Here is a 26,161-nt window from a genome sequence, read left to right as displayed (position 1 = left end):
TGTTCATAGACTACCTTAACCTATCCACATTCTATCCGTTACTAGCAACTGCGCACATTATACATGCATCGTGGTCGCTCGCTTACCGCAATCGTGAAATTTCGAAAAACGCAACAAAAGCACAAGAACAATTCGAAGATATGGTTTCCACGATAACCGGAAGAGCCAACATTTGAATGAACGAGGTAATGGTGGTAGCTTACAAATGGAAGAACTCTCGATATAAACAGACCCAGATGAACCCTAAAAATAAAAAGGATAGGCAGCATAATTGCTTAATATAATAATAAAATACTATAACAAGCGTAATGGTTGTCCACGAAAAGGATACCTTCTGCAGTTGAATAGATCTATACCCCAATTTGATAGTACTATGGTCAACTTTATCAGGCGACGCAGAGATGTGATATCTCGTATGGAGCGGCTCGTAATTTACATCTAATGCAAGACACACATACACATCTAGATACTGCATTGGGAGGAGAGGAGGCCATGTTAATATGGGAGGACAGAACATGTATGAAATGAAGGTATAGCCAGGGGGCGACCGGCGTACCGCGTACCATAGACGAACGGCCTATCTTTTTTTTATCCGATCCCCTTCATCTCACATAGGCCAACCATACTACTCATGCATACGGCCCGAGGACACAAAAACGGATGGGAACGTCACAGCGAGGGGACAAGCCGAAAAGAATGACCGTACATTGAGCAGCAAAATCAGCGGCGCTTTGATGGTTGTGGTAGTAGCATCGCTGACGTCGTCGTTGACCCTCGACCTCTCAAAAATGGCCAGATAATGTCAGTACGTATCACACAAGGGACGACATGATAGAAAGCCGCCTATTCCACTTAAGTACATACAAACATTGCTAAAGTTCAGCAATAAAACAAGTGGTGTACCCGCATACGCACACTTTGCTTAAGTGGAACTGTATAAAGGGACTGTAGCTCTTATGCGGGGTGCAAGAATGAGCTAGCAATCCAGGATGAAATAGGGAGCCGTGCATGTAAATACATATATAAGTATCCAGGCTTATATAATTAGTTTGTTGTTGTACTGGGGGTTGTGCACTATGTACAGTTATGAACATGTTTGTTATCTACTATCGCTTATATGTCTCTTATGATGAATATTTAGTGCTTACTCCTCTATAATTATTGCACTGTTAAGTTTTATGACTGTGATTTAGGGTTCCGTTCACGTCCCGAGAGATGCACAGGCGGAGAAGTATGGTAGCTCACATTCAACATATACAGGCAATATGATTTTTAATAAATGACTACGTCGAAGCGATGAGTGTTCACGAACACTGCCAAAGCTAGAGCGTTATACGTTCGGTCTGTTGTCGGCAAGATGTAAAATTAATGTTGCACAATGTAGAGATCTGTTTTCATTGGAAGAATTGGTGCATATAACCTGTAGACTTCACACTGCTGCTACTCTAATCCATACTATGACAAATATCCTTATCCCTCATGTGCTACGAAGAGCTGCAAAGTGGGCTTCACTTTCTAAAATAGTTGTTGGATGTCTTCTGAAACCCAAGGACAATCGTCAAAGTAAAACTATTAAACATGACCGCAGACAGGTAGCGTGTGTACCTTGCTTAGATAACTACGTTCCAGTTAATATACGGTACATTTTCTGAGAACAAGTTGTCATCTCATGATGCGCAGTAAAGACTTTTTTAAGAGAATAGTTCATTTCAACACATTATAACATTCATTTCATGAAGAAAAATAATACAAACAGGACACTCGATTCGGTTTAATGATGGAAACCATTGCACGAACATTGTACAATCACTTTTACATAGGCTTCCGATATTTGTCGTTTGAGCGAAAGGGTACAAGGGTTGCTTTTTTCGGCCTTTGTTCTTCTTCAAAAATTGAACGTACGGAGGAGCTAGCGCTATTTGATAGATTGTAATTCATCTTTCTGCTATCTGCTGAACGATTGGCATTTACAACACAGAGGCTATTGGCACAATGACTTGAATGAGGGATCTACCTAAGACAGAAGAGGGCCAATCGAACGAGACAGTTGAGGAAGCCGCCACTTTTACGTCCTGGATAAGATAAAACAGTGCCATACCAAACTGCCCGCTCTCAAACGTAGAAGAGGCAATCTAACCAGTAAGCTCTGTATCTCGCTTAGGGAAAGCTAAGGCAGTTGGTTCCAGCTAGAGTTGGTTAAAAGGTAAAAGAACGCTAGCGGCAGTTAAATCTATTGTTTTGCTGCTCGAAACGTTGACTGAGATGTAGAATAGAACAGGAGTACACTGAGTTCACCAGTTCGAAGAAAAATACACTATAGTAACACAGGCAAGACAATCTTATCGAATAGTCCCCACCTAGTTTGTGCTAACTGACTCATACAGACCTATACTCCAAGAGCGAAATTAGAAAGTCATTACCACAGCCGAACGTATCCGCAGGCGTGATTAGCATGAAATTAAGTCCGGTAGGCTTAAAACGAAACGACGAACGGCAAAATACTCGCGCTTGCGTTGAAACATGTTTGGTAAATCTGTCTATTAACATATTTACGAGCTAGTAGTGTCCTTTATTATAGGACGCTCGGGGAAAAGCCGTACAGCGGAACGCTAGGATTAAAATCGGGTAGACAGAATGTAGTACGGAGTGTCAGCAAGACCTGTACGCGGTAATATATGGTCATTCTTGTCCGAGGGATTCCATGTGGAGTTCCTCAAGACAGATAAACGGAATAGCTGCGACCAACGCCACGGCACCGTAGCCTGATTCAAATTCTGTTCGTTAACAAATTCGTGGGCCGATCAGTGTTCCGGTGGCGATCTAATAAGATAGAAGATGACTAATTTAATTCTATATAGATATATAATACGTACGTATTCATCTTCTTTCAGATCGTGCACGCCGGTCATTTGTGGTTGTGTGTGAGGAACGCTTTTACAATTGGCTGAGTGCTAACAGATAAGAACTGGATTGACTACTAGACAGTCTTTTTCCTACCTAGTTATTATATGTTCCAATACGTTCGCCCTCACAGCCCTTCTGCTGGTAGAAATGCCTCTCTTCAAAGATAGACAATGAATACTGTGAACCACTAATGACCTCATTTTTATCAGACAAATCCTCCTGCTGAGCTCGATAGCAATAAAGACTGATACAGGTAAATTTTGATTGTAACACTTGACATATGCTGCATACCTTATGTAGTTTTAACCACGTAGATACGATTGTTTGTCAGTACTGTGAGCTCATTTCGAAACCAGCTTCCACTTAACTATGCACTCCAGTGGAAAATGAAGCTTTTGTGTCTTTTCATTAAATCATTGGGCAGTACCAACTTGTTTTCTATTTTCCATTGTACGTAATATCTTTGCAACATAATTTAGAAGAATTTTTATTATATACGCACAAAAAAAGGTTGGGCTTCGTGAGAAGCCTTCCAAGCGTTTTCAGAAGCAACAAAAACCTTGAGTATGGCTCCCTGCTGTTTGTCCATGCTCAAATCAAAGAAAGTGTTCAATAGTAGCTGGGCTCATTTCTGTTCAAGGAAACGATATTTGAACACATACACTTATTGGATTAAACAAAAGTTTTAGTCTATAGATGCTGTTCAACAAATGTAATTCAGCCCAAATGGTATCACTTATTTATATAAAATATATATTTATATAATGGTACAAAGTAAAACAAATATTTTACTGTCAGGCATTTGTTCATTCAAATGAGTGAACAATTGCCTGAAATACTCAGGGACGTATCCTGAAATACTCAGGGACGTATTCAAGAACGTTACGTCTTGACACAGTTATCAATGTAATTAAATCATATAGTATGGGCATCCGCAGAGTCGGACTATGCTTCGGGACAGTAATTTCTTTTTTTTTTTTGTACATATGTGACAGTTGAAAACAGGAAAATTAATAGACCGGCAGTATGACAACATAAGGTTCACAGCAGGGAGTGTCTACACTGTAAAATGCATTTAAGATTCAACAGTAAAAAAAACTGGCGATTAAAAAATCATCTTTTTTTAATTCATAGTCATCAGGTACAGCAACTGGACTATCTGGATCCGTTCTCTGCATTTTTAGAAAATCACGTTTTTCTTTCTCCTCCACGTCTATATCCTGCTTCCCGTACCGTGTATTATCTATTAAAGCCTGCCCAACAGTATTCGTCTATCTCAGTTAAATCACTGATCGCGCTTGTGGCCAGCGACATTTTCAAGTATCTACGTACCTTGTACGTTTTGTTCTTGTTGCGGTTGACTCTGATCCTGTCGTGAATCTTCTCAGCAGGAGGCCTGTCTGAAATTCATGCATTTTCAGATTGTGAGCTGCAACTTGTATTGGAATCTTCGAGGCGGCTCCCACAAAAGCTGCGCTGCGTGGAACCCAAGATAATCGAAGCGCTCTGCGGAATCCATAAGATGGGGTAATGAGGAAGATACTCAACACCGAGATCGCTATCCGAAAACAGTCGTGTTTCTTAGTTCATGTAAGACTTGCATCGAACCGACCACCATGACTCACGTCCGCCCGATCATGTTTCGACTCCACTCTACACCTACATGCGTTTTCTCATTATAGTTAACTTTATTCTACATTGTTCTTTATTCGTTCCGCCGATCGCTTTGAAAGAGCAGGCTCCGCAACGAGAAGGGTCCACAAGATCTCATTGCATTTTATCCACTTTCTGCCATGATACGTATGCAATCCATACTTTTCACTTGCTTTGTTGTGAAATTCAAACAGGAAAATGGCGCCGGGTTCGTGCTCTGTGCTCACCGCTATCTATTCTCTCTAAATACTGTATCTCTCTAAATACTGTAATGCAATAATAAGGTAATAATAATAATTTTTTTTATATAATTCTGAATCATTAGTACCGTATCATAATAGGTTACGATGTTTATCTGCAACTTCGGAGTATAGGTTAGTACTTGTTTCTCGTAGATACCCAAAAACGCTGTGTTACCTTATGTTCTATACGCGATAATAATTTTTCCCTGTCTTAATTTTATGTAACATTAGCGTGTCCGGCCACTTTAGTGTAATGATAAGCTTTTCTATTATTTGCATTGTACGCAGCTTTTACCTGCTATCGAGACAAACCCTATTAGAGGATAGTGGGTTAGGCCGTTCCTTATTTTCGCTGCGTTCGCGTACCTCCGAGAGAGCCTGCGCCGCCGGTGTTAGTAGTTCCTTTAACGTACGTATATAGTACGGTAGAATCTAATCGGTAAGAACCGTAAAAGTGATTCTATCTCAGCTCTTTTTTTCAACACAAGAATAAGTTCCAGTTGATATTCGGTTTTATGACCTAATTTTAGGCTCAATTCAGGTATAGCAGGGTCAATACCGAACATTCGCACAGCAACAAAATATTGTCTGATCTGCGAGAAATTTCGCTACAAAGAGACTCAATATCGTCGCTCCAAGATAAATGTTCCACCAATACAAAGTCGTTAAAGAGTCCTACGATAGCCTTTGCCCAGTATTAACGAGTGAGAATCTCAATGTACACCGCTGTCAGTTACGCTGTTTTACCGGTCAGAGTCAGCCCCGTCCTACTCCTTCATTGACCAGCGTCTTCGCTTGTCAGTATGAAAATTGCGTCCCCGCTGGCGGACTAACATAGGCCGGCGGCAAATGCCTCACGCCGGCTCGTGGCAAATGTTTAGGATGAAGATGTAAAGACGTCGGGCAAAGCAGATCGGGATAGGACGCGGAGCAGTACTGAACATTTCAGGCAAGACGGGGTTGTCGGACGAGCAGCCGAACACCTGTTTTGGCTACTTACCCACATATTAAAGAAAGGCAAATCCGCATTTGTTTGCGATTTTTTGACCGGGGAAAAGATCTGAAGACAACACGTTGAAAATGGAGATGATAGCTTCGAATTTTATACGAGACATGTCCCTTGCGCCCGGAAATCGTGGAAATGACCCGCAACGATAACGCAGACCTTACACCAGTGAATAATGTGCGTTGTTTGTTGTAGAAATTACCCATTCCGATTGTAGAAATTTACCACTGTTGCCGAAAGTGTCTGTGCAGTCTTGAATTGAATGTCAGCGTTTATCACGTCGGTTAGAAAACGTCGGTTAACGAAGTTTTGCCTCCTGTATCGAGTTAGGCGGCAATAGCACACTGTCTTTCGAGTACAATTAACCACTATTGTAGCCGATACGAACTAATACCACTGCAGCGTTTTTGTCGTAATCCACTATGATATATTACATTATCGGCTTATTTTGCCAGTTGGAACACTTGATTGTGTGTAGTTGCCCACGTATCACGCCCAGGTGACGGCTATTTCTTACCTGTCTTGTTCACCGTGTTCCCCGTATCTCGCAACGCGTTGAACGTTGTGTCTAATATTTTGTAGGTGCGAATGAGCTTTAACCGAATGTTTATAAAATACACGAGTGTACATTGTACTCGATTATTATCACGCGTGTCGTCGCTATTACGCACTGAACGAAAAAAAACAAAAAGCTCTGCCTATATGGGCTACGAAGTGCTTCGAGTGTATCAAATATAGCATTGAAATTCGTTTGACTAGTTTCGTTCTGTTGACTATATTGGTCGTCGGGCCTTACAATATCTACTCTCTTAGAGTTCAAACAACGAAAAAAACAAAAAAAAAAAACTTGTAAGCGAACGAGCTTAACCTTTGAATATTATCAAAGCCGCCCATTGGGAAAGGAGTTGTCAACAAAAGCTGTAATATCAGTGGTCGTGATTCGTTGAGTTCGGAAAACGAAACACTCAAGGTGCGTTTCCCATCGTACCAACGAGACAAACGAGAAGCGAACGTGTTTAAATCATGAGAGCAGTATAATTCTCTGTAAGACAATAGAAAATACGATATTCATTAGGATTCCGCATCACAAAGGCATAGCAAGCCGCCACGCAAACTTTAGAAAGCTTTAGGACCCACGCAGATGTCGGCAGACGAGATCCGGAGAGCTCGTGCGGAGCTAGATGCCGCCTACAATTCGCTAGAGGATGCACAAATATCGTTAAAAAGCGCCCAGAGAGGTTACGAATATGCAAGGCGAGATTTCGACTCACAACTACGGCTGGAGTTGCGGGACAAGCTGGATCTGCGCCGTTCGATGCAGAATGCATTTCAGAAAACAGCTGCGGCAAAGGTAGACGAGGCGCGCGCCGCGCCTACCATGGTTTCCCCAGGCGGTACACCTTTCTCGGCTGGGGAGTCCATGGGAGTTAATCCCTTGTCTTGGAACGCGCCTATAACATTGGCGAAGCAGGCTGCGGGCGCTGCTATGCTTCTGGCCTTCACGGAGCAATTTTTTAAGGATACACTGGGTGCTCACGCCTTAGATACTGGCTGTAACTTTAATGGCTCGCGACTCCATTCGCAGTGGTGTAACCGACGGCCGTACAGCTACCAACAATCATGTGGCCTGCTTTGCTCATGTGGTCAATCGACGCATGAACAAGGCTTTCAATCGCCTTCTGATCGACAACCATCGTGGGGTCAACCGCTATACTGGTAACACCAGGAACTACCCAGCATCTGACTAACAAGACAGCTAATATTAGTAGCGCTCCGAACGTCCAGACTGATGGTCGACGCTTTTATCTGCAGAAACTGTGCAAACTAAGCTTTGTATCCCGTTAATGGTTGCCTCCTACTCCGTAACTCTGCTAAAAGCCAGATACATTCACATGGAAAATTGCAGGCAAACCTGAAAAAAATTTTACTGAACTTACTGTTGGCTCTTCCTTTAGTAGATGTGTATGATTGTGCATGATTTATCGGTAGGATCAAAAATAGGACATCGAGTATAGTTACATTTGAAGTACATGCGAAATATGAATAACTCCGAAAAATTATGTTTCAAAATTATGTTTCTATTGCGTAGTATCAACAGAAATAGCCAAGAAAGTGGCTTGTCGCTCGAGTAGTTGTGCGTTTCCGCGAAGTCCATCCTCGAAGTCCATGAGCCTCGTTTGTCGATAATTGCCCTGACTGACGTTCGAATAGTTTTACTTACGTTTCCTCGTGGTCCATGAGCCTCGCTTGTCGATAATTGCCCCGACTAGCGATCATTTATGGACGTCAGGCTTGGTGTAATTATCGAACCTTATTTAATAAGCAATCTATTCCTTTGACAGAAAATCGTCGTAACCTGCATGAAATTTAGCTGTTAATTTTTTTAACGCGTAAGGGACACCGAAATGCTCGAATATTCGTTGAACCTGCATCGAGGAATCGGCGTTGTTAAGAGTCGCGCTTCGGCAGACATCTATGGGACTTGTTTACCCATCCTACAAATCGCTCTCATATAATATAACTTACTTACGGCATGTTTCACAAGCTTGAGGTAGGATAGGTAATACAAAGGACAAAAAGTAGAACTGGCTTTCAAAGCCAAACGTTGTGCGACTGCCAGTCAACACGCAGTGTAGAGCGTGTTAACAATGTTAACAACAATGTATAGTCACAATACTGAACATATATTGTACCTTAAATGCACATTGTATTCCTGAATGACTGATTTTTTTTTTATCTTACTTGTACGACGCGATTACTGATTATTTTAAGAGGTATGTTGTTTGGCTGCGGCCCACCGTAAATATCAACTGTAAAAACACAAACAACGAAATTTTACACTTAGGCTTCGTTGAAGCTTAAACGACATTAATCTGTAGGCGTTCAGCGGAAGGGTAGATAAATTGGCAGGTAGTTGGCTGGATCGCGTAATGCTGAATGAATAAGATTCGACTTGAGGTAAGAAAAATTCGTTAATAATAAGTAAGGACCGTAAAGGTCCACAAGCAACAAAACTGTCGAAGATAGCATATATGCCAGCGGGGTACAACGCACGAGACGGAATCTCACAGGAGTTTATCCGCGGCATTCAAGGTCTTTTCTCTGGGCCCGACGTTACGGCGAAATATCGAAACTATCCGGATAATCATCAACGAACAATGCGGGGGGGACTCTCGACTGCCAAAAACCATAAAAGTTTCAATGAGGAGATGGGTAATTTCAATGATGTACTGGACGAAGCGGCAAAAAACTATACAGGGTATACTGCCGACAGCTGTTCTGATTTCAAGCATAACCTGAAGAATACTATGAATGAGGCGCTTAAGCACAGTGAAGCGTTAGTTGCTGCCGAACGTGAAATAAGTAAAGCGCAAGTAAACTTCGATTCCTCTTTGCGGAAATACAACAACTTAGTGCAGACAAGATCGTGGATACCTGCGCTGCCTACGAATGCAGTTGAGTTAGCTTTTAGCGCTTTGCCCGTATTTCTAGCAACCACATTCACAATGATCAGCGCGAAGACGCTTTTAGATAGATGGTACGCTCATAATACAGATGCTGATTATAGCGGAGCTCAGTTGCATAATTCAAGGCATTGCGTATCATGCGGTCAGCAACCTTCAAACACCTTTCAGTCATATAACCAGCAACGAGGATCTGTTCAGGGACCCTATCTGTAACTTGTGAGGTACGACGTGTGAGGCTGTGTGTGCAAGCTGTGACTTCGCTTTGTCTCTCCTTGACTTTTGTTCATTCCTGATAGGGCGTGAAATTCGAAAAAAGCGAAGACCACACTGAGGAGAACGGAAGCATCGCTGCTGTTACTGTTGTTCGAATGGTGCCGAGTAATAAAATTTCCATGAAGTTTTTTTCAGTCTATTATGTAAATAATTCATTGATTGTCGAAAATCCACTCGAACGTCAGAAACATGAAGTTGGCAGCAATAAACGCTAACAGCGACAGACGCAGTGGGTCCACAAATCAACGTTTGATTCAACTATGGCTTACGCAAGCTTTGGATCACCGCAGACACCTAAACTTCTGTATCATAATTTCAGAGAGGTTTATTTTATCGTTATCTACAGGGCATGTATATGGGACCGATCTCCCGTATCGTTTATAGTTTCACTCACGCGTGCTGCTGCTAGTACTGCTTTTTTTCTTTTTTTTTTACTGTTATTAGTCCAGCCGTCGTATTCGATACTGTTGCTGCTCACGTGACGCGATAGCTATTACCAGACGACGAGGTAACAGGTAGTACGTATGTGTGAATGTTTGAAGAGAGTAGCAAAAAAAGGACAAAGGAAATACTGCCCTCTGAAGCAGTGAGCATTATAGCCTGATCAATTATTGATGGGTAAATATTTTGTATGAGTAAATGGACATAGGCGAGTCCTGAACGTTATGTTGCTGTACAGATATTCTGGGAGGTTAGATATTGCAGTCACGTAGAATCGGAGCTGAATATCGCACTACTCAGGCTAAAAAGTGTAATGATAGAATTAGCTTTCATTGGTCCTATTCAATGAATAGGAACAACGCGACGGAATGAGAAACAGCGAGGCTGTAGTGTATGACGTAGACGACACTTCGATACGTCCGAATTATTTACTCATCTGTTTGTGACTCTAGGAACGAATGCAGTTGTCTCATTAGCTATTTAAGTAGACATAACGTTAGTTCTCAAATGTAATGCACGACAGCGTTGTGTATTACCATTGAAATAGTACGTCTAACGTGCCTACACGTGTTTGTCTAGCCGTTAATTTATTTCATTTTACTGGTGCGTGGTCTATTTTCACTACCCATAGAGTATAGTACTACTAATCCTTAACTGTCAACGATAGCCTCGCCTAATATCATTCTGATGTAGTGTTTTGTTGCGTAATCATTCGATCTATATCCTTAAGTACACCATATCAGTGTTCTGTCCGATATTTCACCGGCAGTGTATAATACGCAGATGAGTATGAATAGCGGTGGCGATCTCCGAAAAAGTGCATCGGTGTTCTCGTCCATTCAAGTTATTGTCCCATCTATCTAGCCATCCATCGCTTCGTGCCGTTCCCTGTCTACTATCCAATGTTGCATTATATATTACCACTGCCTATTAACCGGGTACTGGAAATGCCGCGGCCGCTGTTGTCGCTGTTGCTCTTAGATACCCAAACTAGGTGGAGTTAGGACACATACACGCGGTGGCTGTAGTATCTCAGTCGACCTTAGAGATCTTTACTACGGGTCGTTAGCATCGTAACGTTAATATACCCGCTATCGAGCTAAGGACGAGCTTAGGATCCATGAAAAAGTAGAGAAGAGGGTAGGAGCGACAAGGAACCATTAACGGTACTATTATTATTATTATTACAGTAACTGTGAGTGATATTTTAAAGTTAATGCGAGTAGAACAGAAATGAACGATATCTGGCTGCTGCCTCGACTATCCAAGGTGTCGCAACTGGCTTTCCTATTTGTGCTTAATACATGTACATGTAGAGACAGAGAGGCGCCAGCACCGATACGGCGGAATAGCGCGTGACCAAGAGAAGATATATGCACATATATTTCCCTATCTATGTCTGTATTTTGTACGTACGTAAATGCCTAATTGTAACGCAGTATGTCTTTGGCAAAGGAAAACTGTGAATGAATCATATAGAAAGTAATTAAACTGATTTGGTTGACCTGATAGGATGCGCAAAATTAGATTATAGGGCAGGATTTTGTCTCGCCACAAACACACATATAGAGGGCTCGGAAAAAAAACTCTTCTGCTATCTCATCTGTGCTATCCGGCGCTCGCTGACCGTGAGGAAGAGTACAGATAAATGGGGAACTGTTTCCCTTGTTGCAGATAATGTTGCTATTTGATGTTACCGTTGCACATATTTTGGTGTAGTTATCAATGCTCTTCTAATGGTTTGATCTTTGCTGGCATTGTTTATGTTGCTATAAGTGTTACTCGATGTAGCCACGCTTACGCTCTTTGAAGCCGTTATTTAGTAGCTTTTAGAAATGTCAGTGGTGTGTGCCCGAGCGTGTATTTCGACTAGGGGCAGTGATCAAACAAAGACGGGTACTTGGTGGATGAATCCGAACAAAAAACAGCATGGTTGTGTAGATGTCTATCCCGTCAGACGTTTCGCCTAGCCAGCGTAAAACATGACGGATTAATACGTTCTCCTATTAGGGGCAGACATAGTCCTACTAATTCCCACGTGATAATACGCTGAAAGAGCCGATAAGTGCAAGGACACAAAAGTAAACATGCCTCTGAAAAAAGCCGTTGTGAGGCTCCATTTAATTATTAGTACTGATCTCAACGTTAAACGATATATTAAACACTAACACCATCATAATAAATATATATGGTGCATAGTGGAGCCATGGGTGTGCATATTTTTTGCAAGATGTATTTATTGGACCAAGCCAATCTTACATCCTGTGAAACAAACAAGGCACAATATTCCGTATCCTCAAATGTGTTCGTCAAGTTCTTTACGCACACATTTTTTGTACGTTAGTCGATTATCGAATTATTGCCCGGATGTCTGAATATATATACATGTGTTCAGTGTATATATGCTCTGAGATTAAAACAGCAGAGATATACTTAGATATCTATGTGTCTAAGGGATAAATTAAGGAATACAACTAAAAAGACATAGTTTATGTAAAAAAAAAAAAAAAAAAAAAGTAAATCAAATCACTTTCGTAATTTTAAATAAAACGTATCCATTCTTAAAAAATTCAATAGGCCGAAATGCCTTGTGCAGGTACACTGTGCCCATGGTAAACTTTAAACGGCAGCGGTTACGCAAAAGCTACAACATCAATTTTGATGCTCAAATGCTTTGTAAACGAGCCTAAAGCGAGTGGTAATTAGAATTGATTTTATTCGAAATCCCCTTCTTTCCCTACGGAACATGCAGATGTCTGTCCTACCCATAATATTGGTCCGTCTATCCATTTCCTACTGGAATCCTCGGACTTCTTCGTGAATGTAGGCACTCACTAACCACGCTGACGCTACTGTATGGATTTGCTGACAAATTCCTCCACTGCTATCGTCTGCTAAGCTTCTAAACACGTCTCCACCGATTGTGATATCAAGATATATTTTTATCTGAAGATACGTTATACTATTGACCATGTAAAATACTCCCGTTTACACGTACGCACATAACTATACTGGATAGAGTTTTATGAGGAACCCTTTGAATACAATGTTAGATATACAAATCCCGCTAAATAAAACATTATTATAGTTGGAATACAAGGCACACATGTCGAGCTTATTAATGCGTCTCTATTTCAACAAAGGCTACTTCAACCCGATAATGACTAGGCTGAAATGCCACGATGTAATACAGGTTACAATAAAACGGGCTTGAAACTGAAATTGATTTCTATAATTTTCGTCTATCGGCTATAGCCGAACTGAATCGAACCTCAGCTCGTGAAGTGAGAATTAATTTTATTCTATTCATTTTATACAGGTTATTTCTCAAAGTTTAACTGCACTATGCTACGAGCAAAGGCCTACCATTAAGGAAAAAACTGGAAAGATTAAACCTTTCTAGGGAAGGAGGGTCAGAAGGATAGGGAATTGAGGTATAACAAGAAGTAGGCTCTAGGCTGTCACCCATTTGGAGAATTATAGCCGTACATTGGTGACGGCAAATTCAGCTATAGTCATCACTAAAGACAATTTATACATTGACTTATTTTTGCCGTTCCATTCATTGTTGATCGTATCAGTACGATGACGGCGGGTGCTACGTGTGTCATCCTATTGTACGTGCTGTAGCGCGCAGATGTGCTGCCGTGCTGTACCTCCACCCGTCTATCCTTGTAGCCTACGTATGTATGTGTGTGTGTGCATGCGTGGGCGCATGTGTCCATCCGTCTGTTTGTAGCGTGTACGTGTCGGTGCATTGGTAGATATATGCCTTAGTATTGAAAAGCTTTCCTCCCCGATGCGAATGCATTGAACCGAAAAAGAAAAAATCATGAAGTTTCAATCTTGTCATGCGTCGTATATACTTGTATATGTGTGAGGAGAACAAGCAACCGCATCGTACGATAAGCACCACCAGTAACGGAGGAGAACAGAACAGGGCCATCTTGAACCGTTTCAATGCTTTCTTTGCCATTTTCCGAGCCTCGCCAAGCTGTATCCCTAAACCTTCTTTGGCTTTCCCCCCGCTTGTGCAGTTTTCCCCTCAACTTCATCCCTATCTCCGTCCGTCTAGAAGGACGGAGTGAAAAGATAAAAGATGAAACAGGACAATATGAGCATCGACGGAGGATGAGACCAAGAGGGTAGTGTTCATTCTCTTTCTCTCTCTCCTTTTTTTTTAAGTGTCATAGTACGCGTCTGTGTTCGTTTACGACAGGAGTTTCCTCTATAACTGTCCAAACAGAGGCAGCCGCTTGTATCAGGTCGTTACGATTCCTACATCACTACAATAGCAACCATACTACCATTGAGATTTCATCACGCCGGCGGGCAGATTTCAGATTGTAAAGGGAACAAAGTGCGGATGGCAGCTAAAGTAGGGGGGCAAAGGTCTTAACAATTGCTAGTTGCGACAAGTGGTCCAATCGAGATGATTGTAGAGAAGAGCTTGCTGCTACTGCAACTGCTGTATCTTCATTGTCTTCCACCTTTCGGTGATCGAGACTGATCATGATGATCATAGCCTTCTATGCTACGGGTATTACTTACAGCTTCCACAATTTGTACTATTGCAGATACCGCTACTGCAACTACTGAAAGGGTTACGGCAAGCTGGCCGAATTCGCAGACTTTGAGGAAAGAAACGAGAAAAATACGAATCAAGAAAAAGAAGATTTTTTAGATTTACCTAAATCAACGTTTCTCCATAAGCCGGATCACGGAGTCTGAAGCAGGGCTACTACAAGTACGAACATACAATGTATTATAGCCATTGATTCTAGCACTTCCGCATTTTTGTTAATCAGTGAGTCAGTAGACAAGATGAAGTCGTTAGAACAAGTATCTTTCGTTTCTAGTCATACTAATGACAGTAATGGTGATACTGCTATCCAGCATGCTTTCCCGACAGGGCTTGGTATTATAACTAGCGTATAAATTTAGAATAGTATCGGAATAAAAAACATTTTCCCAATACCGCAGTTCATTGACTCGAGTTCCATGTTAGGCGAGTAACTCGCGCTTTCTAGATGACCATCACGTGAAAGAAGGCTGCAGTGGAGTAATCGAAATATGAACATTATAACCTGAATGAAGTAACATATAGGACGCTTCTATTATGTAGGCATGAAATAGGTGTGCAGCGTACTGCAAGCTATTCAGCCATAATTAAGTGGGTTGTTAACTAAATGGTAGAAATTATTATAACTATATAAGTTAAGCAGGTTCTTTGAGGTATACTGTGTTTACTTTAGTTCAACAAGCTAGGCAGGCTGAGTTTTAGCAAACAACCGTCAACAATTGCCAGGCTTATAATACAATTTACTTTAGAACTATGGGATACTTGTAAATTGTATTTCTTCAATGTGGTTTCCGAAAGATACGTTTGCAAAGTCTACACGAATGTTTCGTGTAACTTTAACTCCCCAAGATTAAAAGCCGGGACTCCCACGGCCACAATGCTCCTAGTGATCGTATGGGGGCTGTGCAGCGACCATGGTCGAAATGCAACTAGACTAATTAGAAGATACTACTGGAGTATTAAAGGCTGCTTTTTTTCTGCAGAGAGAAGCACTATTAGGGTATTAGACCTGGGCTATAGTGGCCTCAAATGAATATCACTAAATGCAAGGAAACATATTTTACGCTCATACGTAATTCAATGTTTTAAGTTAATCTTGCACCGTACCAATGTCTGAAGGAATAGAATGTACTCTGTCTATTTTCTCATAAAAGCCATGTTACGTTGAGTATCAAGTTGATAGTGTATCCATGTACATTCATTGAGTACCGTGAGAAGGCAATAGTTCAGATCACTGCACTGAACATGTTCGGGTGTTACATTTATCCAATTACATGTAGACTGTAGTAGGTTTTAGTCATCTAAACCACTTAAAATCCTATTTCGAATAGGATATCAAATCGTTAATTTTAAAGTGACGATATGTTCAAGATTTCTGGTAACCGCTCCTATGGTGCGCTAGCTTTTAAGGAAGGAAATATTGTTGAAAAATAAGTTTTTCTCATAGAAGCGCACTTATTTCTAGCTTATTTGACGCATTGTATTTCAAACCATGTTCGTCGAACTACGATAGGCAACGATTGTGTATAGAGGTACTGACAATTTATTTAACATACAGCTGCTCTTGCTTATTTCAGCGTCGATCATTTATACGGCCGTGGTTCGCGGTAAGGTGGCGCTTCCATGCAACATCGAGCCACCTGCGAAAGACGATGAGGTCGTGTTAGTTCTATGGTATAAGGACGAGACGCCTGCGCCTATTTTCACGCTTGACGCACGGAAAGCCAATCTCGATAGGGCGAAACAAGCCGCCTTGTCTGAACTTGGCAGTCGAGCCTATTTCAATATGGCCAATCGCCCTGCATTCCTTCAACTCGATCCTGTTAAGGAAGAGGACGCTGGAGAGTATCGGTGTCGGGTTGACTTTAAGAAAGCTCGTTCTATTAATACTGTCATCAACCTTCGCGTTATCGGTAAGATAAATATTTTCCGAGCTTAGCGTGCGTCATAATTCGCATGAATACAAGTGCAATCGTTGTAACAGTATAACTAACGATGGACGATAATCCAATGTAGGTACCAGGTTGTGTATGGAGGGCCTCCCTGAGCACACGTTTCTCATTGACTGTTATCGGAATGAACAGTAACAAAGCATGTCTACCAGCGTAATGACAGATTGACAGTATCTTGATGATCTGTTACAGCAAAGCTATAAGTATGGAACCTCTGTATAGCATTTTACACATATTTGAGAAAGGTCTATAGGGAGTCCTCGTTCGTCATTTGCAGTTCCTCCGGGTGAGCCGATTATCGTCGACGGTGACAGCAAACGGCTACGTGGCCTGGTCGGCCCGTACAACGAAGGCGAACCCCTTAAACTTACCTGTCAAGCAGAACACGGTAAGTCCTTATATGCAACCAAGACATAAGCCAAAACCTACTCGCTAAACACATTTTACAATGTCAACGATTGATGTGTCGCTGATTCACATTATAATGAAGCGATTATAGTTTGTCTAGTCAACACATAGAAACAGGCTTATTCTGTAATAATGGAAGCATGGAAAGGCCCTGTAAAGAATACTCGCTGCTTAATTTAAACACAAAAGGTTTGTATTTTAATCATTTGATTGACTAGCCAGAGTGCATTCTTTAATACGATCTGTTGATACATAAAATTTGAGCTTTTTTTCCGAACCGGTTACGCTTCCTAGAAATCTGTTTTGCAGAAGATTTGTTGAAGTTGAAGGGTGTTAGCCCTGCATATGAACCCGCGTACCCATAAGGTGTGCCTTAATTATTTAGCACAATGCACTCTTCTTTCCAAAGCACCGTATGGACTACTGCAACAACAAGTAACACCTAGTTCAGGAAAAGTCAGCTAACACCAATGCATACGCTTATATACGTGGATATGTGTTTGTGAATGTTATGTAGAAAACAGATTAAGTAAGGATGGTGGTTTTTGGTATTGCGTAAGTTGATCAACACTAGTACCGCTACTAAAGCGAGTAATCGGAAGTTCCTTTATTTACCCTTTGTTCTTGGCATATATATATATATATATATATATATGAGTGAAATATCTAATTTCGATCTTGACCGTTGACTTCCAAAACAGGAAAGTTTATAGTTTTGGTAAGGTTTACCTCGCGTGAATATATCTAATAGTAGCTAATCTTCATTTGAATTCTGAAAATGACTCTTTGCTATTTGTCGTGATCAGCGTTCTGTTTTCTTCAAGAAGGAACTGCGTTTACTCTGATAGCAAGAATGGCAAGTGAGCACATGTCCGCTATGACAAGCAGCTTACTAAGATCTATCCAAATCTGAGTGAAAATGTTTCACGTAAGACTATATCTATATATTCATATTTATTTAATATAACCCTCATTTACCGATGTTGCATCTTCAATTTAGGAGCGAAGTCACTCACTCGTCACAGTAGCCCCGCATCAGGGGATAATCGTAACTGTAACTTCGCTAAAGTGTCGCTATATACAGAAAATTCCAGTAGAATTAAATTTTGGCCTGGTCCTACAAATGCAGAGAGCCTAGTACCATTTCTATACTACAGTGTCATAGCGTCTAAATAAATGTATGTTAGATACAATAGGTATTAGTAATCATTCAAGTGGTTGTGTTCGCAAATATCGGAATATGTTTATAATAATAAATAGAAACAGATTTCACGGTTGGAAATTAGTGGCGACAGTTATATCGGCTCTTTATTGCGTATTCCCTGCTATTTTAATAGATAGTAAACGACAACCCTTCAGCCACCAAAGTTACGTTGCAGGCGCTACGTTGAATGACGCAAATATCTTGATAAGTGAAAACACTTTACCTGTTGTTGCCAATTGTACTTAACCAAAAATAATTCTATAAGGTGTAATTTTGAAATCTCAAAAACGGAATAGTTTTTTTTTATAATTTAACCTAGATTTTCGATGGCCATGATGATAACCAAAAAACGTAGCAATCGGTTAAGTTTATGGTTATTGGTAGGTTTAGTGTTAAATTTATCGCCTGAAATTGCGGACTGAATAGCAGAGCTACCCGTTGTTTGATGCGACCGTATTAAGATATGAAGATACCTTTGGAAGCAAAATAACAACATGCAGAAATGGTAGCCGTTCCTGTCACCTATTGAAGCTGAACAAGAACAGCGACTCAAACAGTGACTTTTGAAGAAATGTCAAATTGTAGTCAAAAAACATCCATAGATGTAGGTGTAACTGGTTTTTTGTACTTCCTTTGTAAATTATGCAGGTAAACCTCGTCCGGCAGTTACTTGGTGGAAAGATTATAGATTGCTCGACGACTCATATGTATTCGACCAAGATGGAGCTGTTGTCAAGAACGACCTCGAGATTAAGGCACTTACCCGCAATGACCTTCTAGCCGTTCTGGTTTGTCAGGCGTCTAATAATAATATCACCGTGCCTACCCCTAGCCAAATTACACTGGACCTTAATTGTAAGTGGTTTTCGCTTTGTGTACTTATTCAGTTTTTCTAGGCTAGAACGTAAGAGTAAAGTATTTAATCGTGCCCTATTCTCCTCTAACTAAACGCATCTTGCCTACAAATGACTTCTTTAAATCAGGACAATAGAAGTTTAGTTATAGTTGCTAGTAACATTATTATTGAGTCCAGGTTAATTATACACATGCCGTATGACTTTATCCTTGGCTAGGTAAGCGTGCTTTCGTGGTATCTAAAGAACTCTGACCTTACGGCTATTTTCACGTCGACCACTTTTTTTCATACCAAATTGATATTTTAGTGAAACCATTGGATGTAACTATACAGCCGGTGGAGCGGCCGCTGTCAGCCAACAAAGAAGTTGAGCTCGTATGTACATCCACAGGCTCACGGCCGCCGGCAACGCTTTCCTGGTGGAAAGGAAACCAGCAGATTAGGTGCGTACTACTGAAACTATCTCTATTTCTAACACAAGCGGCTAGTTCATCTCGTAAACAGCTGTTGGCTTACAGACCCATTGTTTCCACTAGTCTATCCAAAACAACATGCATGAGTATATCTAATTCGAGTGCCCGATATTTCATTATCCACTAATAAAATCTGATTCTACTTCAGGACTACCACAGGAATATTGTGTGCTATTTTTTTTTTTTAATACAAGCAAGCAAATAGAGCCCCAGTTTATACATCAGTTATCACACTCTAACGAATCCATACGTTTCTGTCGCCATGTAACAAGCGGCCAGTGCAGCCAGAAAAACTTGTTGGGAAACACGCTATACGCCAGTGATGACACTCATTCGGGATCCTGTTGTTGGATCATTTCTCTTCCTACGAAGCTGTACAGGCGAGGAGAAAAGGTTCTTGCTAAAGCTCTGTTTATGATTAGCTACTTTAAACTAGCAGTCATTTCTTGTCACGTCTCGCTCGTGATCGCATTTATTGGGCTCAGCCCTGCTTTCCTCTCCTCACACAGCGTGATAATCTCGTGATAAACCGAGTTACATTATCACTCTGGTCTGCTACCACTGTCGTCATCTGATTTCCTTATCTATTAAAGTGTTAGAAGTCTGCCCTTGGTGTCTAGGACGGCTCGAAAAAAGGGGAAGATGCTGAATTGAAGAAGGCTGGCATATAATATTACTGGCTGCCGGGACGTGGTATCTAATTGGCAACCGGTGAGCACCACTGCCGCCGTGCGTCGAAAGCACCCCATAAAGCGAAGGAGTGTCCATTGTTCTAACTGGCCGTTCGTCAAGTAAGCCTTCCCTTGGGAACTCTTCAAGTGATTGACCTCCCATAAAACGTTTTCCCATAACGTTCCCTCTAGCTCCCTTGGCCCTTCCCGCACACCCAGTAAGTTTAGCCGGTTTTGCTATTTGCCAATTTGCAGGATCTGATGACTCCTAGTCATCTAATAACTCGATGGTCACACGGTGTTTTCTTCTGCGAGAGTATACAACACACACAGCAAAAAAGCTGTTGCAAAACAGAATGGTGTAGCACAGTAAGATTTTTTTGTCAATTTTGCTTGATAAACCATTAAAGTGTATGTGCCAACATAAAATGATGAGCTTCATGCTTTGTTTTCAGAACGACTCGTGAGGAGGACTCAAAAGGAGGCCTATCTACTAGCACAAGTATTCTTACATTTACGCCCGGCATTGAAGATAACAACCGTATTCTCGCCTGCAGAGCAGAGAACAAGGCTATTCCCGGAAGCGCTCTCGAGCAAGCGTGGAAACTTGACGTGCATTGTAAGTCAAATATTGGTAGAATATTCAAGTGACGAACTACTATGTACTTAAATTAGGATTATACGAAAATGGTGAATACGGTTTGTTTATATTTCTTATTTTTTTATGTTCGATTATTTACTTGTAAACTTGTACTACATGAGCATGATGTGGAACCCATATTCAAGGACTGCCTTTTAGGTCAAACGCAAATTGAACAGGCACTGCCCACCACTTATTTATGGATTCAGTCCATAACATGTGATCCAATTGAAGAACCGAATTCTGAATTAACAATAAAAGTAATGAGTGAGTTCACGCCATTTGCATAGCGTATCTATTTTTAGAGGCTCTGGCTAATGCATCGAGTTTAATTTATGCATGGGTAATCGAGGTGCTGATCAGTGGACATTGTGACAAAGAATATAGACTTATGTATCTCACTCAGTTGGAGATGTGCTTCCACTAAATCCAAGCCAGTAAACCTGCTTTCCGAAGGCGCATCTATACAGACTAAAGCCGACGAGAATCAAGAATAGACTTGGTTTTTGAAAGCATTTTAATTGGGGAGCACCACAAGTGAGAGAAGAGTTGTACAGTTGTAGTGTCAATTTTATGGCTCCCTCCTTGTTGTCAGAGGAACAGTGTCTGAAAACAACGTGATTTAAGAGTAAATCGTGGACAAACAGCCTACGCTAAAATATACCGTGCTGATTCAATGTGAAGATACTTAAACGTAAGGCTTTCCTAGACGCAGAGTATGGCGGTTGTACATCGAAAAATTGAACACCACTAAATAAATTCATTCAATTATCCTCTAAACAACATTTATTGTTTAGAGAATAACTGAACAATAAAATGATGTATCCATGCATCGGAAAAAAGCGAGCTATATCGGCGTTAAAAAAAAGCGCCATTTTATAGTTCAGGGTAATATCTTACCTGCTCTCTACGTAGGTTTCTCTCATAGACACGGAGTGTGATGTTAGCAGCAGTATCAGCAGCTGCACGAGACCTTTGGATTTACTATTGCCTTTGTAAAATTTGCAAGAAAAAACGAACGAAACAAAATGAGCAAGCGACTAAGGGGTCCGTCCGTTCGCCCATCAGCAGACCGCAGACCGATCACTCATCCCAAGTTTCGTATGGCAAGATTAGGGGGAGGGGAGCCAATGAAACAAGAAAAAAAAAGGACAGAACGGGAATAAGGGAGTAGCCAGCGAAGGAGCGGTTGTCCCATCGAATAGTATGCAACGATGCTCGCGGCCAACGGGCCGACGGATGAATGAACAGAGCCCAAGAAAAAAGAAGTCTCAGTGTGCACGTGGTTGTGTTTTTTGTGTACAATAAGTTCGCCTGTGTTCGGGTGCGGGCGTGCGAGGGCGATGAAAAGCTTTTCCACCACGGGTTTTAAGTTGGGGGTCAAATAGGAGGAATACGGGAAAATGAAAAATAAGGGACGGTAGTATCGGCAGAGTCCGGCCGACTTTTTCCACCTGTAAGGGCCGCGTTCGCTCCATGAACGCCCTGCTTCCGCTTCAAAAGGAAGTCATAGTTTCAAGCGGCATTGTTCGTTGAAAGCCATCCGGGTCCCTTGACCGCCCTATATATTCTAACAAGCTGGCTTACATTACATTGTGGTGGTATGACTATGACAATGCTGTAATGCTGTCCGCTGCTGGTTTCATCATCGCAATCACCTTTTCCTATCACCTCTGCTCCCCTCTTTTTTTCTTTCTTTATCACTACCGCTGCTATGATAAGCTCATCGTCTGTCGCCGTATTCGCAACCGGGGGTGGCGAAGTACCAAACCTAGGTTGGCATACCAGGCAAGCAGACCTAGTGGGTGAAATGGCTCGAAATCACTTGCGCCTATACTACCTGTATAACCGGTAAGCATGCCAGAAGATGGAGAACATTGTTTCAAGGACAGGCTGTTGTAACACTGTGGCTGAAAACAGTAGCTGACGAACGGCAAGAGGATAAACCCACTGGCCACTTGCCTTTGCTAAACTGGGTGTCGCCGCCACTTCCATTGCTCTTCCGCTGCCGTTCTTCCTTCTATTACTGTTCGCCCCTTACTGACGTCGCTGAGACAGAGTAAAGAGGAAGAAAACGACGGAAATGGAAGGCGCAAAGGCGCTATTGTGTTTTTTGCTTTTTTTAGTCCGCCACAAACCGCGTTTGGTCATCGCTTTTTAGTCTTTTCTTAGCATCGCCCAATTTTCTTTATAGCCCTTTTTTTCCTACTCCAACAGTACCTTCCTTGTACTTTTATCTTTGCTGTGTTTCACGTGGTCGCTTTTATTGTTGCCAACAATATTTCAGATGCACCTCGAGCAAGTCTTCAGCTTGGTGGCAGTCTAAAGGCAGATGAAATCCAGGAGGGAAAGGACGTGTACCTCGATTGTAAGGTGCAGTCTAATCCGTACACCAATGACGTCGGATGGATGTTCAATGGTAAGTGTATCGCTTTGTAAGTAAGGCAAGACAAAGGTTTTTTGATCTCGGAAAAGAAAAATAGGTACTCAGACTAAGATACTGACTAGAAGTGACTCCTGACCAACTCTGCATATCTACTTTGGACTAGAAACAGAATCATAACTATCAAGAAAGTCTTGCACAGCACATCTGCAATGGCAGCACTAAACATCTTGAAGACTCCACGAAAGTGAAGAAAAACGCCTTAGCTACCAGCAACATGCAATACTGTGCGAGACTGTCTTAACTGAAGCTATTTTTGCTCCTTTTCTACTTTGACGGAAGTTTCGTCATCAACTAGCAGTCTGCTATTGTTTTTCTCATACCGCTCATTGTTTATAATTCTGTTTGCATGCTGTTTCGTACAATCCTTAGGAGCCCTACCGGTACGGCTCGACAATTCGCTCAAATTGAACGCACTACACTGACTTTAAGAACCGCGAATATTATCTCATCCGCCCCAAGAGACTTCGCAACCGAGCTGCCTCTAAGGCTACGAAGACCTATCCACTTAACTGCAAGCGTGTGTAGGTAGCTGATTATAGAGTGAAGCATGTATCGTGGCAACCTTCCAAACGTTCGGGGTTCCGATCCCCGAACGAATTGCAGGCCAAGCAGCGGATGCTTTTGAAAGATAAATGAAGTATGCAGACGGACATAAATATATGTGTGTGTGTACACAAGAGCAGCTGTACTACCACTACTTATACAACTACTACTACTGTGGAAGTTCGATTTGCTTGAGCCTATCTGGCAAATGTCTTCGGATATTTCCTTGTCACTTTCGCATGTCTCCCTCGGTCGCAGTAGGATGCAGCATTACACAGTGGAGTAAGCACCTTTGGCGTAGTGTGTAAACAGAGTTCGACACGTACAAGAGGGAAAAAGCGACGGATGCTCTACTATTAGCTACAGAGCAGCAGCCACAGTAGGACGGTGGGAATATGATATAGAAGACCGGACGAAATGCGAGAGGAGAGAAGCAGGAACATATAAATTCACACATAGCGTATATACGCACGTCCGTAGGCAAACAACAAGAGAGCACGCCAGTGCTAAGAGCGGCAGATAAGCAGCAGAAGCAGTAACATGTCTGTGCCTTTTACTGTTTTGCTGCCAGAATGTGACCAGCACTCGGTTAGTGACGCTTTCGTAAGCGCCGCACGCACAGCCATTCAACGCGCTTTGTTCCTCCTTCGTCGCCTCCCACCTTATGTCAATTGTTGGCGCTTCGTTCTAAGCGGAATCAGTCGTCGTATCTGCCGAACGGGTGCCTTACAGCTGCTGAGCCGATTGGAGACTTCAGCTAGCGTTATTTGCACACTCTCTCTTTCTCTCTTTCTGCTTCTACTTCGTTTCTGCGTTTCCTCTCCCCTCCCATTTCTCTCGCCCCCCTTCCTCTTTCTTGCCTGCTTCGCGATTCCTCTTGCGTTATCCTTTGAGATCTCTGTACGCTGATCTTTGTAACCCTATCTTCTTCTCGTATCCTTGCGTATCTTCTTTATCCTTTTCAGCCTCACATACATAGAGAGACATGCTTGCAAGTAAACACCTAGGTTCGTGAAAGATCTCTTCCTTTCGTCTGCTCCACCTGCCTATTTCATCTCTTGGGAAATAACATTTATTTCAACCTCCTGACCGAGTGTCAACGTTGTTCTTCTATTTGGCCCTTCCCAGTCTTGTTCCCTCTTGGGAAAACGTTTTTTCACGTACTGCGACCATACCCCCTGTTTATATAATCTGTGTATGCGTGCTACACGTAGCTGTGTATACGTACGCAATATGACGAAAAATAGTAAATAAAGGTTTTGAATACCTGTTAGACCATACCCGAGATATAATTGTGAATAAGCGGTATGTTCGATACTTTGACGTGTAATACACACACGCATTCAATATAACGAAGCTGATAGGCGGCCAAGCAGCAGAAGATGCAGTCAGACGATAAGGTGGGAACGTCAAGAATTGTCGAGAGATTTACCCACGCGCATAAACAGCATATGTATACTTCCTAAACAGCCATTGCCAAACTATCAATGGTCTTGTTTGTAGTGACACCTTTTTTAATGTTGCCTTTAATATAACATGCTCTAGGATTTGACTAAATGAAACCAGGCTCGAATATTCGTACTAGGCACATCCATACGAAGTGAAATTATAGTGCTCTGCTTGAAAATGAATAAAGCAAACAAAATGTAATAAAGTGTTGGCAGCAGTATAAACCTTGTCCAGTAGAGTACTATTTATTTGTTCATATATAGTATATCAAGCAAAGTTTCGTTAGGATCAAGACACATATTCGATTTGCTTCACAACAGGTGTGGAATTGGCGTCAAACCAGAGCTCCGGGATGATCGTCTCGAGTCAGTCGTTGGTCCTGCAAAGGGTAACACGAGCCCATAGAGGCAAATATGCGTGTCACGCCACAAATAAGGAAGGCAAGGGTGTGTCCGCTCAGTTCAACCTTAGGGTTAAGTGTAAGTGCCGTTATAATTAAACAGCTCCATCAACACGCTGTTACTATACTATACAGGCCATATAAACGTAGCTAGAGATATTTTTAGCTACATAAGTTAACCGAACAGAGTTTTTCGTAGCTCTATAAAAGCTAAGGGTCTTCCCGTTTTAGGAATTGGCTGTGCATGTAAACATGATTGATTGGATGCGAAGTCTCCCTACTTTGCACCATTGTCCTTCTTCAGGCACTGGTGCATCATTATTTGCGTTTAGTCAAGATATCGTCTTTGTCGATACTTAACGTCGCTTTTTAGGCACAATAGCAATCTTTAAAAAAAAAAACCTGTGTTTTATTGGATTTATAAAACGCAGGTTCTAGATGCATCATCTTATTTACGATTCGATTTCAGATTAATACACTTGTTTGTGGAGGCCCGCGCATCAGATACAATCCAGACTTAATTAACTCTTTTTGAAATTGTTTCTGGGAAA

The 26,161-nt window shown here is 41.7% G+C and overlaps 1 protein-coding gene across 1 annotated transcript in view; it reads left to right on the top strand.

Annotated features, from left to right (window-relative positions):
- The first annotated feature begins 8,837 nt into the window (after positions 1-8,837).
- Positions 8,838-26,161, top strand: part of LOC111259615 (protein turtle) — a 30,883-nt gene continuing 13,559 nt past the window's right edge. The window contains exons 1-8 of the mRNA XM_086967970.1: positions 8,838-9,018; positions 16,146-16,481; positions 16,798-16,908; positions 18,781-18,987; positions 19,296-19,431; positions 20,588-20,751; positions 23,060-23,191; positions 25,531-25,689. Of these exons, the coding sequence (XP_086824096.1) occupies positions 8,838-9,018; positions 16,146-16,481; positions 16,798-16,908; positions 18,781-18,987; positions 19,296-19,431; positions 20,588-20,751; positions 23,060-23,191; positions 25,531-25,689 (1,426 nt within the window). The remainder of the gene's footprint in view (positions 9,019-16,145; positions 16,482-16,797; positions 16,909-18,780; positions 18,988-19,295; positions 19,432-20,587; positions 20,752-23,059; positions 23,192-25,530; positions 25,690-26,161) is intronic.

This window comes from Varroa jacobsoni, unplaced genomic scaffold, assembly GCF_002532875.2.
Source record: "Varroa jacobsoni isolate VJ856 unplaced genomic scaffold, vjacob_1.0 scaffold_352, whole genome shotgun sequence".
NCBI classification, from domain to species: Eukaryota; Metazoa; Arthropoda; class Arachnida; order Mesostigmata; family Varroidae; genus Varroa; species Varroa jacobsoni.
The sequence above is the reverse complement of the archived record's forward strand: the minus strand, read 5'-3'. Positions and strand labels throughout refer to the sequence as shown.